Source organism: Passer montanus, unplaced genomic scaffold, assembly GCF_014805655.1.
Source record: "Passer montanus isolate IOZ18808 unplaced genomic scaffold, ASM1480565v1 scaffold66, whole genome shotgun sequence".
Taxonomy (NCBI): domain Eukaryota; kingdom Metazoa; phylum Chordata; class Aves; order Passeriformes; family Passeridae; genus Passer; species Passer montanus.
In genome coordinates, this window is record NW_024371704.1 from 2596016 (window position 1) to 2611282 (window position 15267).

General features: G+C 42.1%; 1 protein-coding gene across 18 annotated transcripts in view; it reads right to left on the reverse strand.

Annotated features, from left to right (window-relative positions):
* Window positions 1–15267, reverse strand: part of UNC80 (unc-80 homolog, NALCN channel complex subunit) — a 131877-nt gene that overhangs the window by 83588 nt on the left and 33022 nt on the right. For 11 of the 18 annotated variants that reach the window (XM_039728781.1, XM_039728780.1, XM_039728765.1 and 8 more), the window contains 10 exons: window positions 14942–15210; window positions 13975–14328; window positions 13075–13221; window positions 11070–11217; window positions 9602–9750; window positions 6823–6989; window positions 6059–6160; window positions 4039–4253; window positions 3439–3545; window positions 2784–2943 (listed from right to left, as the gene is read on the reverse strand). In XM_039728781.1, coding sequence (XP_039584715.1) covers window positions 2784–2943; window positions 3439–3545; window positions 4039–4253; window positions 6059–6160; window positions 6823–6989; window positions 9602–9750; window positions 11070–11217; window positions 13075–13221; window positions 13975–14328; window positions 14942–15210 — 1818 coding nt within the window. The remainder of the gene's footprint in view (window positions 1–2783; window positions 2944–3438; window positions 3546–4038; window positions 4254–6058; window positions 6161–6822; window positions 6990–9601; window positions 9751–11069; window positions 11218–13074; window positions 13222–13974; window positions 14329–14941; window positions 15211–15267) is intronic. The other 7 variants (XM_039728770.1, XM_039728776.1, XM_039728773.1 and 4 more) reach the window with 5 other exon arrangements.

Below are 15267 nucleotides of genomic sequence, written 5' to 3' on the forward strand. Positions count from 1 at the left end.
GTGAAGCTGCACCTGGTCACCAGCAAACAAAACATTCCTATGTTGGGAAAATATTCCACTGAAATGGATGAAACAAAGTAGAAAGAACAGGTAGAACACTTACACATGCGAGCAGTTACAAACATCCTTACAAGTCCTTCTGCTTCCTTTCAGCTTTTATGTCTTATCTGAGCCTTCCTACATAACACTAATTTATTTGAGGTACAAACAAATGTTCCCTGTTCAGGGCCCTGTTAAGCCTGTGCCTGTATGAGATAAAGAAGAGAAACTTGCCTAACCCACACTAGAAAGAGCTAGCAGAGCTTTTGTCCCTCTGAGCTCAGTGGCATATCTTGCATTTTGTTGAAGCTTTACAAGACAATTCTTCAGAGGCAGCTGGTGGCTGTCCCTTGTTAAGCTCATCCTGGAGTAGCCTTGCTGTGATGAGGGCAGCCCTCCCTGACCTGATTCATGTGACTCAGGCCTCCAGAAGACCTTGCCCAAAGACCAGAGACCATTTCCTAATGCAGGAGGACACACCACCTCCTGCCCCTCCATGAGCTCATCCTCCAGAGCACACGAGCTGCTGTGCCTTGAACACCCTGACAACTTCTGTGGTCACTCACAGCATCTTCAGCAAGTGCCCAAGGGAACATTATGGGTCTCATGTAAAAGCACTGTAACTCTATACATGTCTATGAGCTCTTAGTATAGGTAAGAAGAGGTATAGGTAAAGTAAATATTTATTTACTTGAAAATAAATATTTTTACACATGAATGTGTAAATATATATGTGTAGATATATGTATACATATGCACACATACAGATACACACACATATGTATGCTTACATACATCTATAACACAGAATTTCCAGTGGTCTACATGATAAATCATGATGAAGATTACAGTTCGTAAATGATGTCACAAATTGTTCTACCTTTTATAATTTTTTATCTAATTTATTTCTCCCTTATCCATTACTTCTTAAATTTGGTCTACTGTTAAAAAAACCCCAAAAACACAGGAGGAAACACCACATGGAAAAAACAAGAGCAAAGTAATAGCATAACACCATGAATGACAAAAATGAGAAGGCAGAGAGAGGTTCCAGTATAATGCTTATGATCAGATCTTGAGGGTTTTAACAGTACACCCATCTGCCATTATATTCACTCCTTGCTGAGCACAGAAAAATTGATCTGTATGGAAGACAGGGAAATTTGAAGGCTCAGTAGAATTGTACTGGGTTATAAACTGTCTCACCATGAACAGGGCTCACACTGATTCACTGTGCACATGGAAAGCACAATGGCAGATACAACTATTTTAGCTAAAGCTACGTGGCTTTCATTGAGTAGCAGAGACCCTTGTAGATACAGTGATAGAGCTTCCTTAACTGTCACACTTTGCCTCATAAGCTTTTATTACTCTTGTATTAACAAGATAAAAAAAAAATTTCTACAGCAAAATATGAAGGTCATCTCACAGGCACACTGCAGAAACAGCTGTGGCAATCTGTAAAGCTCTCACTGCCCCTCAGCCATTTGGAACCATTTTTAAAATATGGTCAAAGTATTTCATACCTACTTCAGCACAAAGCAGTGGATGAACAAACTAATTTCTTTCATTGCTGGGGAAATTGAAGAATGCTACCAGACTACAACAAGGTGCTGAACTGATGCATTCTTAAAAATGAACAATACTTTTCATCTAGGAGCTAACTGAAAGGCACCACCATTCACCAGTGGCAGATGATGACCAGTTTACAGTGACAAGATATGCTTATATTTTGCAATTATCACTTGCCTTAAAAATGCCTTATATGCATTACACTGCAGGCCTGGGACAGGTGATGGCAAAATAGACACAATGCAATGTCAAAGTGTGATGTCAGAAGAAAACCAAACATAATGCCAGAAAATGCAGCATATTATAAAACTACAGAAATCATGCTAAAAACCAAAATTGACTCCTTTTTGCGTGTTTTTGGGAATCCAGTTGTGTTGTCTTAAAAAAAAGTAACAGAAATTCACGCTACAAGGTTATCCCCCTGACAAGAGGGGTGCGCTTTGAGCTGACAACATGAGCATGTCAATGACTGCATGACATCTTAAAACAGATTATACCATGACCTTGTATTATTCGTAAAGGCACTTTTCAGACATTGCTGACTTTGAAAATACATAACAATTAAATACACTTCTGTGGAAAAGAAAAGGAGTGTTTTTATTCTTAGGTTGTGTGCTAAGAAAAAGGGACAGCATCCCTAACAAATGGTATGTAGAGACTACACATGCAAACACAGAAGAAAAGAGATAATTACAACAAGGTTTGTGTAGGGTTTTCCATTTCTGTGCTGATATTTGCTAAAACTGTCAAATAGTTACAAATTGAAAAAACAAAACTAAACAAAAAAACAGATGGAGTTGTTGTATTGGACAACAGAAGATTTAGACACCTAATTTTGAACTGAATAAGTGCTTTGAAGCAAGTATTAATTTTTCAAGTGTATTGACCAAATTTGATTTGATTTTAAAAGCCCAAATGATGTATGATTTATTTAGATAGTCTGATTTTTTTTAGAAAAAAAATTTACCGGAGCTTTTTTCTAAATCAAAACAAAAGCAAGAAGGAAGGGAAAGAAAACAGTTACAAAGACTAAAAAATTGGAGAAGGCTACAATGGAGACAAAAACCATGGAGAAAGCAGGAAAAAAGGGAAAGGGGTAAAATACAGAAAGAAATATATTTTAAAAATGATTAAAAGAAAGCAAAAAGGAGACGAGAACCCTGATTTCTAACCATCTTTTTCTTCTGTGTGATGGAGCTTGGATGGGTGTCTTCGGCAGGTGCGCCATTTACCAAGACGCTTGAAGAAATTCTCCTCTTCGTCTCTGCCGTTGTCCAGGCCTCCTCCTGGCCCCCCTCCTTCTGACAGCTTCACTGCGCTGGTGAACTTCACCTGTGCAGGGACAGAGGGGCTGGTCAGCCTGAGCCAGAGCAGGGCAGCTCGGTTAGACACTCATTGCCAGGACACAAACATCTACAGAGGGGCTCTGAGGGTCACCAGAGCAACACAGCTGGGTCTGGGCACAGACTGACATACGCTGAGGCACTTCATCTTTTAAGCTTTCTGCTTAAAGGATTGGTCTTTCTTGAGAGGCTGTGGAAGTACAAAGAAGGAAGGAGAAGTGTGACCAAAGATGTGTGTTGACAGAGCCTGCACTTTCCTCTCAGTGCAGCAGAGCAGACTGACCAGGACAGTGTAAGTTTAACCCAGTCTTCACCATGAGGTACAAAAGTCCAGTGCTGAATTCCCATGGCTCTACTCTGGAGACTTCTGTGACAGTCTTGTTAGCTGCAAAGTCCATATTGAATACACATGTCCCCATGTGGAGCTAAAACCAGCCAGATCCTGCCTTTTTAAGCTCTCTGTAATCCAGCCTGACACATTTACCTTGGAGCTCTGCCTGATGAAGGAGAGACGGTCGACAGAGCTGATATCCAGGAGATCTTCCACTCCATCAGCCAGGCCAGAGAGGGAGGAGCGCTTCAGCCAGTTCCCTGTCACAGAATGAGCCACTCAGTACAAATCTCAACATTCTTCCTAGAAGAGTCTATTTCTCCACAGTAAGGCATGGGAAAATGAGAGACAAGCACAAGGTAACATTTTCATGTAACATATATTAACTACCATGCAAGGCCAGGTTCTGGGAATTGTAATGGATATATTCTCTGTCAAACAAATGTTAATTTGGAATATTTCTCTTCCAGACAGGAACAGTGCCTGTGAGATTACAGTACTAGCTTACTACTTTAGGGGAAAAGTTTTACTAATCTATTTTGACAAAAATATCCCCTGATACCTTTGGCAAATTGCTTACATTTCCCTTTGCCTCACTTCCAAATCTGTAAAATGGAGTGAGCAGCAAATCACAGCTTCTTTGGGAGAATATGCAGACAATAAGGAACTGTGCTGCAGGATTTCTTAAGACACCTTTGTCTAGCTGTATTTCTCTGCCCATGCAATATGTATATAGAATAGAAAGAGACATACATTTACCTATGGGAAGTTTGAGTTTCTTTCGGAGGGAGATTCGTCGGGAGCGCGAGCGGGAGCGCCTGTCTGTGGTGGTTCCAGAGTGAGCCGTGGTGCACTCGGATGTGTCCTGCTCAGACTGACTGCTGGTATCACTAGCTGCACTTTGTGACTTGAACATCTTCCTCCAGAAGTCCTTGCGTCCCAGATTGGCCCCTTGGATTTGCTCATCACTGGAACAGAAGGTATGCAAAGCATGAACTGTATTTCAGTGAAGTTTGAATGCTCAGGGAAATGAGACTTCCTTTCTTCAGCCCCCTCCTAACCTCTCCATTGCTTGAGGTTCTTTCATTTTGAATTCCAAATACACTGTTCTTAGTGGGACATAAGCTTGGTGATACACTCAGTGTTGTTCAAGACACAAAACAATCATCTTTTCTGCCCTTAGTCCACTGAGGCAGAAGGTCATCCCCCCTCTACCACAGACAGCTTATCTGCTCTGTCCATCAGCTGGTGCACATGGGTGAGACAACCCAGGCCAGACAGATGCCCAAAAGGGAGCTCTCTCTGGTTATTATCAGACCCCCAGCTGACAAGGAACATCCCTGACCTTGAGAGCAAGATGTAAAGAGATAAGCAAACAATCATTAACTAAGAGACACTTTACAACTATAAAAGCTACACAAGTGTTCATGGAGGCAGAAGTCTCCTACACACTCCCTGGAAACCTGTAGGGCTCCTTCCTCAAGCTTGGATGCATCTTGGTGGTTACTTCTCCAGAAATTGAAAGCAAAAGATTTTTTTTATGTATGCCCCACCAGAAACTAAATGGTAAGATACATTGAATCCTAATCTAAACTATTTCTTCTCTAGCTGTAATATAGGTACCTTATTATTACAGTGAACCAAATTGTTAATCTACTAGTAGTTTCTTTTATTTGTTCTGTGTAGTAAGTAATCTGTTAAAGTCTTATGGCAGTTAAATTGGTGTCCATTAAATAAATAACTCATTTTGTAATAGACCTAATGGGCTGTTATTAAGAACCTGAAGAGAGCAATCTGGCGTGCAGGCTGCCCCTAAAAAGAGGTACTGCCAGAAATCTGAGTCAAAGGCAGGACTGGTTTACACTCTCCTCTCCATTCTGAACATCCATTGAACAGGTCATTCCAATTTTTAGTTTCTACACAAGAAAGTAAACCACCTTCTTTCTCTCAAAATGAACTACATTTATAAGATAACATTTGTAATTTCTACAAGCATTTGTACCAGAAAGCTTTAGGACATGATTGCAGCCATTTCTGAACCTGCTCATTAAGAGCTGGAATTGGGACAACATTTTTTACTATATTCTTGAGATGTCCCATGGCTATGGCAGGGCTTAGAGAGGAATAACTTGCTACAATCCTACAGAGCAGTAAAAGGCTTTGTGTTATCCCTGCTGTCCCAGCAACAGTGAAACTGCAGGTTCAATTAAGGCAGGAGAATGTGATGTAGAGCTCTGGGCCCTTGTGCAAGCAATGCCTTCATGCAGTGCATCTCAAAGCTCTTTAACAAGGCAGACACGTATTCAGAGAAGTTAAATGACTTGCCCAAAAATTACTTAGGGACCAGTGGCCATTTGCAGAATTTTGTAAAATTCTTAAGAGTATTGTCTAAGTTTAGTTCAATGGTAAATGGCAGAAATTTTGGACATAGATTTCAGATGTACAATGCCAGCAGTAGGTTGATTCCTTGTCCTAAAAAGGGAACTAGAGCAATCTTTGGAGCTCAAGGCAGGTTAAGAATGGGCTGGCTCTCAATGAAGCATTAATGACTCTTAGCAACAACCCAGAAGCTGAAAATTAATAACATCATCACCCAGGAGTAGAAAGCAAGCTTGGAGAAGAGTTGTGGTTAAACCTCTGAGGAATTAACATGCTATGCATTCATGGTACACAATATTGACAAATCTCTTGCACTGTCATTTGCAAACCTCTGCTGTTTCCCTAGAAGGGAGCTGCTGGCACAAACACATTGAACAATTCAATATTTACTTACTGCTCTGGAGTTTGCATTGGGCGGCTCGAGACGTAGCTCCGGCACTCATCAGGGGCAGCTGAGGCCTGGCCTTTGTCAATGATGACACTTCCTGCCTCAGACCTACACAGACAAGATAAACCATCAGCCAAAGGAAATGGATGGCCCATCTCATGGTCATCACATAGAACTGGATATGGGAACCTGCAAAGTAGCTTTAGAGACACACCCTCTCCTTAGCAACTCACATATTATTCCCAAAAAAAGGCATCAGTTCTTAGCAGCAAAGCCAAGGTTTTCAGGACTTTTTCAACTCTCTTAATCCTTCTTCCCAACATTTTAATAAAACAAATTCCTCAAAGCACCAGAGGACATTTCTTTTTGATAAAGAAGCATGTCAGTATTTGATTTCTTCTGGGATTTGTTTTGCATACCAGGGTTTGCCTGTCAGAAAAACAGGTACACATCCCAAAGGATGTGATGCATATTAAAAAGAACATCCACTGAGTGTTTGGGAGTGACACTACGACTCTTAGTTCTTTTAACCTCTCCTTATCCCAGTGTTTCCTGTTCTCTTATGCCTTTTATATGAGACTGCCAATTATTCTCTCTGCAAATTTGTTGCTGTCTCAGATCATTAAATTTTAAAGGAGGCTGCTACCACAGCAAAAGTCTGTACATATAAATATAAAACAATCCCTTGGGACTTCCTTTATTTGTGTTTGGCACAGATAGTCAGAGTCACATGCAAGTCAGTCATTTACCTTCTTCCTCCTGACACTCACCTTTTGCTCACTGAAGGTTTTGGCTCTTGCTCTGTTTCCTCTGTCTTTTTTCCTGGTATTAACTTTTCAGCACTGTCCAAGAGGGCACTGAGCGCCACTCTCCTAAATACATTCCCATGGGCCTCCTTGATAAACTGGACCAGCTGTCGGATATCACAGTACAAGCCCTGAGCAGCAAGACACCATGGAAAAAATAAAAAACAAGTTCAGTCTGCAGTTTCTAAAGAAGCAGTGAGAGTCAATACTTTCTGAAGTACTTCACCAGGCCATTACTTCTCCTCTGCCTGTTGTGTGATCTACTCTTCATGTGTGATCTACTCTTCAGGTGTATGGTTTCTGATTTTTGGTTGGAAACTCGTAATGCATTCAGAAGAAGCAGACAAAGAGGAGCATTATTATGGAACATGATCTGCAGTGGGATACAGCAGATGGAGAGGTATCAGAGGCTAAAAGACCTGTGAAATGAGGGAGCTATAAACACTTAAAGTTTTTTTTTATACCATTTATCTAGATCACCAACTTAAAAGGCCCAAAATACCTCAGGTGTATGTGAGAGGATGTAGAGTGCAAACAACTGCATGTTTTTCTCAGAACCAGTGGGTATCTTGGGAATTTTTATTATTTTAGAGATTCACATCATATGAAAAGAGAGGAATGACTCACTCATTCCCCAACCTCCCTCCTACACTCAAGGCCCTTTTTAGATCTGAACATTCATACACATCTGTGATGTGCAAATCCCCTCTATATCTGAGGGCAAGGGGATGGAGGGAACAATTTTACAGGGCTTGAGTTATGATCTGTGAGCTTTCCTGAAAGACCTTGGATTATTCTGAAAATTCCCAGCAAGGAGCAAAGGAAAACAAAAAACTCCCAAAAAACAACAAACAAAAAAAACCCAACAAGCTTATAATTGCACCTGCATCCTGATTAAGTTGGTTTTGGTTTTTTTTTAAGTAAGACATTGACCACAAGATTGACTTTGAAGAATGACAAAACAACAACAAATCTGCACACATGCTCTACATGCTGTATTCTCCATACAGGCACAATTAACAGTGTTACCCTTAGGGAAAAGTTTCACCTTTCACACTAAAATAGGGTCTAGAAAGAAACACAATTTATAAGAAAAATTTACACTTGGTGCTCCTAATCTAGGTCAAATAATGTTTTTGTCTGTGCCACCAAATAATCTCTTATGAGAAACATTTCAAAGGAGGAAAACCCGTAAGAACTAGAAGATCTGGACATAGGTAGACTACATTGCTGGTTTAAGGCATTAATGTGGTTTTCCTTCTCCTACTCCCTTCACCTCACAGATCACTACTGCCCCTTTAGCTGGACTTCAGTGTCTCTACAGCTCTGCTGTAACAGTGGAATACAAGAATATTTCTTGTTTGCTTCCATGAAAAATCCTAATTTCTGATAATAAAGCAGGTGGCCTGAGACTAGCTGCTGGAGTATAACAATTTGGAAGAAGAGCACTCATGTCATCCACTGACTGCTCTGGGAAGACAGCACATACATAGCAAGAACCAACACCTTCCTTTCCTCCATGTGTTCAGTAAATTGGATGTTTGTCTAAACCCTGGGAAGATCTACCAAGCTGCTGTTCAGTAATTCACATAGTCTGGCACCAGAGGGCCACGTGGTTAACCAAGTGAACTGCCTTTGGCTTTTCTGAAAGGTGATTCATTGCAGCTGTGGTTTTAGAATCATAGAAGAACTGAGGCTGGAAATGACCACTAAGATACTTGAATCCAACCACTAAAACAGCACTGTCAAGTCCACCAAAAAACCACGTCCCTGCTTCCACATTCATATTCATATCTTTCAAATTCCTTCAGGGATAGTGGTTTTGTTGCCTCTGGTTTTAGCTTTTATATTTTTTATATGAGGGAATGGTGAGCTCTCTGCACAGAGTAGGGAGACAAAATTCCTTCTCTAGCTGGGGACCAAGGACCAATGATCACATTTTCAAGCCCAAGAGCATAAAAAATGGTGGACTGAAGAGAGAAAAACAAGAAGGATGGAACTTCATTAGCTTAAGCTGTAACTGGACAATTAACTCTAATACGCAAATTATGGACCAAAAATGGACCAGAACTTATAAAAGTGAGAGACCCCGTGACCTGCTGTCCATTTTGTGACCATTTTGATTCATCATGGGTGTAGCCTTGGCTGGGCTCTGGTGCTGCCCAAGGTGGATCCATTGAGGCCTTTTAATAAATCCCTACTTTATTCTTTAACTCCATCTAGCCTCTGTTTTAGGTCAGCCTTCTAAGGCATCAGTTTCACCACTTCCTTGAGCAGCCTGCTCCAATACCTGACCTCCCATTTCAGTGAAAAAAATTTTTCCTAATATCTAACGTAAACTTCATCTGATACATCTTGAGACCATTTCCTTTTGTCCTGTCACTTTTACCTGGGATAAGAGACTGACCAACACCTTGATACAACCTCTGTCAGGAAGTTGTAGAGAGAAAGAAGGTCTCCCCAGAGCCTCCTTTTCTCCAGGCTAAGCAACTCCATTTCCCTCAGCTGCTCCTCATAAGACATGTGCTCAAGAAGGTCTGCCCAGAGCCTCCTTTTCTCCAGGCTAAGCAACTCCATTTCCCTCAGCTGCTCCTCATAAGACATGTGCTCCAGACCCTTTCCCATCCCTATTTCCATTTTCTAGGAAAAAAACTTCTGAGTGTCCTCAGATTCTGAGATGCAGCTTCACCAGTGCCCAGTACAGGGAGACAATCACTTTATTAACTTGGTATCAAGGGCTTACCAGGTTCTCTGGGCTGTGGAGCTCGTGTGTAGTGGATGCACAGCGAGTGATCAATGACTTGAACATGGCACTCACAATAATACCCTCCACGCTCTGGGCTGTAGACTTGTTGTCCACTGTGGTGAAGTTATTCCCAAATCCAGCCTTATCTGCAAAATTCAAGTGTAAGCAAGTCATCTTGTTGGGAACAGTTTAAAGGAGAGGGCTTAAAGACACATGTAAAGGGATTATGATACATGAGACAAGTTTCCACCTAATATCCTACACTCAGTTCTCACAGTCCCACCCCACAAAAAATATAGCAGAAGCAAAGGGTAAAATGAATTATAAATATGGAAGTATTTCCCAGAAATTGCTGTATTATGAAAAAGGATTGAAAATATTAGGACAATTCTAGCTTTGTTCCATCCGCATCTCTCATTTAAAGAGGTGCAGAATAAGGCTTCAAATTTGAACAATATCTCCAGTTTTTTTATTACCATTCTAAGGGATAAGAGGTGTCTGATTAAGCAGCAAAGTGACAACACCCATGAAACAAAAATCTTCTGAACTATAGGAATGCACAAGAACAGCAAGCTTTCAGAAAGACTCAAAAAATAATTATGCATTTACATGAATTACAAAAACATCCCAGTTTCTTGAGATGAGAGAAAAGACTCTCAAGAGCTATATAAGCTGTCATGTTTCAAAGAAAAAGCCAGTCAATAATTGATGAATACTTAGGGAAATGTCATATGGGAATCATCCAAATGAAAGCTGGCTATATAATGTTCTTTGATGCTTTCTCTGAAATTCCTGGCATCAAAGACAAGCTAATAAATTAGTCAGACTCCCTGAGTGTTTCAGAGGAGCTATTCCTAGTTTGTAAACAGTCACTTTTAAATGTTGTTTCATGCAGTGACCAAGCAGAAATGTTTGATTGTTCCAATATAGAAGGTAATTTTCCTAATTTAAAAAAATCCTCAAACCCCCACTATGTACAATATAACTGCAGGCAAATGCATCTGTGTGTCTATATTCTCGTTCATTCAAGCAGTTCTTGCTGCTTACTGTGCTGCCTTATAAGCTCTGAGGCACCACAGAGGGTTTTAAAGCTCAATTATACCTCCATTCAGAATAAACTGTGTATTAAACTGGCCTGATGCCTTGTCATGTTATGAAGCAGAAAGCTTCCTGCCCGAGGCATGGTTTAATGAAAATTAAACTCTGTGAAGAGCCATGAACAAGAGAAAGGATGAATCAAAGGGAACCGTTCAATTTCAGGTGCACTGTGTGCTACAAGATCCCAAGGCAAGGTCACTGGGTGGTCAGATCCAAAGAGGTCCAACTCCCTTGACCCCACTGACTAAGGATACAGTTTATATATTCTGAGAATAGCACATTTTGTAGTTTGTGAAGGACAAGAATGTGGCTTCCTTCTGATGGCACAGTTTAAGACACACAAGTGACTGGTGCCAGGAATACTCACTATCAGTGACTGGCTCCATGCAGAAGCCCAGTAAAGCATGCAGGAAATCCACCACGTTATTGAGAGAATCCTTGTTCACGTAATCCCTCACGGTCTGCCGGAATTGCATCTTGTCCAGTTTGTACAGTTTGGTGAGGCAGTTCTGGGCCTGCAACAGTGCCCATAAATCATATCACATCAAAGCACATGCTCAAGTTTTGCTCACAAGAACAAGGTAATTGTGCACTTAGCCAGTGTTCTGCTGTCTCTGAACATTCCCATAACGGGACAGGTTCACCTCTGGAGCCCACAAGAAATTCAGCACAAAAGAGAGTGCACCAGTATGGGCCCCACTGTTTGAGGTGCTGATAAAGCCACTACCAGCTGTATCTCATGTCTTTTTCTGGACCCAACCCCAACGCAAAATCTCACTGGATGTAAATGAACTGGGACTGCACCACCTCTGTCAATGATCAGTGCCTTGGTGGAACAGGCTCTTAGCCTCAGGCATCTGATTTTCACCCTCCAGCTCAGACCCAACCTACCAAATGCCCTTATATCCAATGACCAATTTACATCATATGGAACACCAACATTTTAATTAAAAGCTATTCATTGTCAACTTCTTATCACAAAGCTACCCATCCTACTGGGACCCCATGCAGCCTAGAGTTAAAAGAATCTAAAGTATCACCTCTACAGGAAACATGAACTCTCCTGTTATCTAAAATAGGGTGCTTAGCTTTCCAGTAAACTCAGACATGATTGTCCACGCAGTCAACACAAATGCTGCATGCAAAGCAGTTTGGCCAGACAAACACACAGAAAATGCAGCAAGACTTACACATGTAGGAAAATATTTTCCTCAATTCAATGGGCCTGATAAGAACCTTGGTTCCAAGAGACATATTCATTTATACTTGATGTTTTGCACAGGTCTAAATGCTTTGCTGGCCCAGCTCCAAGAGAAAAATCTAACTGACATGGTGATGAATATGGTACTTGTTCAACCAGTGCTCTGTGCAGAAGAGCCTTTCTACTGCTACCACTGGGACTCTCTCACCCCATCTTGTCCAATTATGTCCACTCCTGCAGTACCTGGAAATCTAGCTAACACAAGAACACTGCAAGGACACAGAGCAGCCAATCTATTTCTGAGAAATGAACCTCAGAGCCCAGAACCTAATTATAGCTCTGTTGGCACGGCTCAAGCTACCAAAGCCATGGAGAAGAATGTGGTTCACACACATCCTGTGGGATTAGTAAACTCTCATTACAGTCATGAAAAATGCTCCCTTCTGCAAGCACACAAGGTGAGGAGGAGGCAGGCACTGAGAAGGCCTTTTAAAGGCTCCCATATAACGGGGAGTTGAACTGATCTCAAGGAGACAAACTTCTGGATTAAATCTGATGTCTGGGCTACATTCTGAGCACTTTCCAAGGTCTTAACTGGGGCAGAACCAAAAATGTTAGGAATCAACAGTGATGACCCACAATATCCTTCAAAAGGGCACGAGTGAGTCTTTTACTTCCTTGGAGAACAACAGAACAAGTACAGTGCAAATACAGTGCACTCCAACCATCAGGAGCTGATGGAGCAGCCCAGCAGCAACCAGTCAGAATCACCATTAGCAAGGGTGGGCATACTTACACCTCAGACTTTTGGATTTGCATAGGCAACCCAAGATAGCTGCACCTCTTGTAAGTAGCACACTCTTTTGGGGTACTGTCCTGTGTAAAATTACTAACACCAGCTCACACATGGAATTTGCTCCCATGTATTGTCCCAACCCATCCACTGGGGTGGCCAGAAGCACCCTGGGCCCCAGGTGTGCCCTTAGAAAGCCCCAGGGACTGGAAGGCAACACTACAGCTGAAAATCTGCTACGGCTGGGCTGCAACACAGTCTGTGAGCTGGGGCAAAAAGCAACACACTGACTGTCAATACAGGGAAAGCTACAGAGGGGGCAGGCAGCCATCTCAGCAGTACAAGGGGGGACACTTTAATGAGCTTTAATTCTCTTACATTCTCCCGAAATACCTGGAGTCTCAGGCGGTCTCCAGAGAGCCCCCGGTGTCCCTCTCCACAACCATAGGCACAGCCCAAGGACTTCACAATTTTGATCAGCATTGTGAGTGCCAGCCTATGGGTGCTGACAGATGGGCCTTCATCCTGAGGGTCACAGAGGGAAGGACAGTGTGTAACCCTGGCACAACCACTGGCATTTTGTTAGCATTTTATTCTTGACTAACTGCTTTCTGTTTCCCATCTCAGACACTCCATTACTGAGTTGTTATTCTTGAAGTGTTTACTCCAGTTATTTTTCACGTTTAGAGACCAGCCCCCTCCTTTTCAGCTCCCATCAAAAATTATGCTATAAATGTGAAGATGCTACACGCTATGCATACCATTCAGAACTTACTTCAAAAAATTAACCCTGAAAAACAGAGTTGGCTTGGTTGAGTAGAAAACCAAGCTTCTTTTTTAAAATGTCTTAGATATTGTGCTACTATAAGTTGCAGCTTAAGAGGTCAGCAATATAGCATCTCTTGTCCAATTCTCATAGCAATACTGAAAAATTTAAGACTTCTAGTAATCAAATAGAAAAGAAACTGTGCTCACATACTGGGTTCCATTTTTCCTTTACAAGCTAAGAATAATAAACCTGAAAAAAACATTGTCATTGAGGGTTTCAAACACTTTGTCAAGATATTGAAAATGTCTGTACCAGGCTCACAAGCTCCATTTTTGGCAGCTGCTTCTCTGCAGTAGTTACAGTGCTTGAATTGCTAATCATGTTTCCTCAGCAGAACCCCAAGTGAGCACCAGAGCAAAAGGGAAGGGCAGTTGCACACACATGCATACTCAATCTTAGCAGGCATTGAAGTACATTTGGAATTGTATAAAGAGAGAAGCAAGACAAACCTTTTCTTGTTTTTTGTCATTCTTCTCATATGGCCCTCCTCCTCCTCCACCGCCTCCATCACCTCCACCACCTCCTCCACCACCTCCTTCTTCTTCTCCATCTCCAGCTCCACTAATTGGAGGTGGCCCAAACCCACAAGCTGAACCACAAGCAGCCCCTTTAAGCTGGAAGGATCCTTCACTTGGTCTCTTTTCAGGGGCCTCGTTTTCTTTGTTCTCACTCTTCCTCCGAACTTTCTCCACACAGGGCACCACACCAAGCTGCAGTAAGCACTCCACAATGTTCAGGGCCACGTCACAAATCCGGGAACTGATGTCGTGGTTCAGAACCAAGTAAACAGCCTTCAGGACCACCTGAGAGATTCAAACATCATATTTAAAGCCAGAATTATTTCTTCTCCCAGTAATATTTAGAAATTCTAGATTCCAGAGACTCATTACAGTGGGCACAGTACAGATTCTGAACAAATAATACACAACCCTAAATACCAAATCCTACAACCTAGATGTCAGACAAGAAGTCACAGACAGGCTGAAAAGGAAACCACGAGATGACATCTGTGAGCCTGAGAACACGGCTTCAGTGCACCAAGAGCTGGCAAATCATTGAGGGGAAAGCAGAAGAAGTGAGGTTTAAGGTGCTAGAAGAAAGGTGCTACTCAGTCTTACATTATTTTACAGGGAATTTGGTGCATGCCCCAGGAACACAGCCATTAGGTTAATACCACTAAAGATCTGATGTGTGCATTCCACATGCCCATGCGCTCCCCTTGCAAGGAGTAACAGGAGTTGCAGTTTCTCAGAGGAGACTTTTAGGATATGCACAAATGGATCTGACTGACCTTTATACACTGCTGAGAGAAGTCATATAAAGAGGTGGAGGAAAAGCCCATCAAACCCCTGATCTCAATGGAACAGCTATATTGACAGAAGAGGGACCTGGCTTTCCTCGTTCCTTGCCAATTACCGAGAGATCCAGCATGCCATTCTTGTGGACAAAGCTGTTGGTTCCATCAATGTGATCTGTATCCTCCAAGCAGCTGTAATTGATGCAGGAGTCCGTCAGGCTCCGTGGCAGGTTGGCACATGCCAGTGGCTCATGGGGCATCTCAGGGATGGGCACCTGGTTGCAAAGCTTCCTCATGTGCTCGCTGAAGAAATCAGCGTACCCCACGTTGAACGAGGCCAGGGTGGTGTTGAAGGTGGCCACAGTGATGGTGGAGATCTGGGACCTCACTGCAGGGAGGAAAACAGTGATCTGTAAATAAATTTCTATCTCTATAACTGGAACAG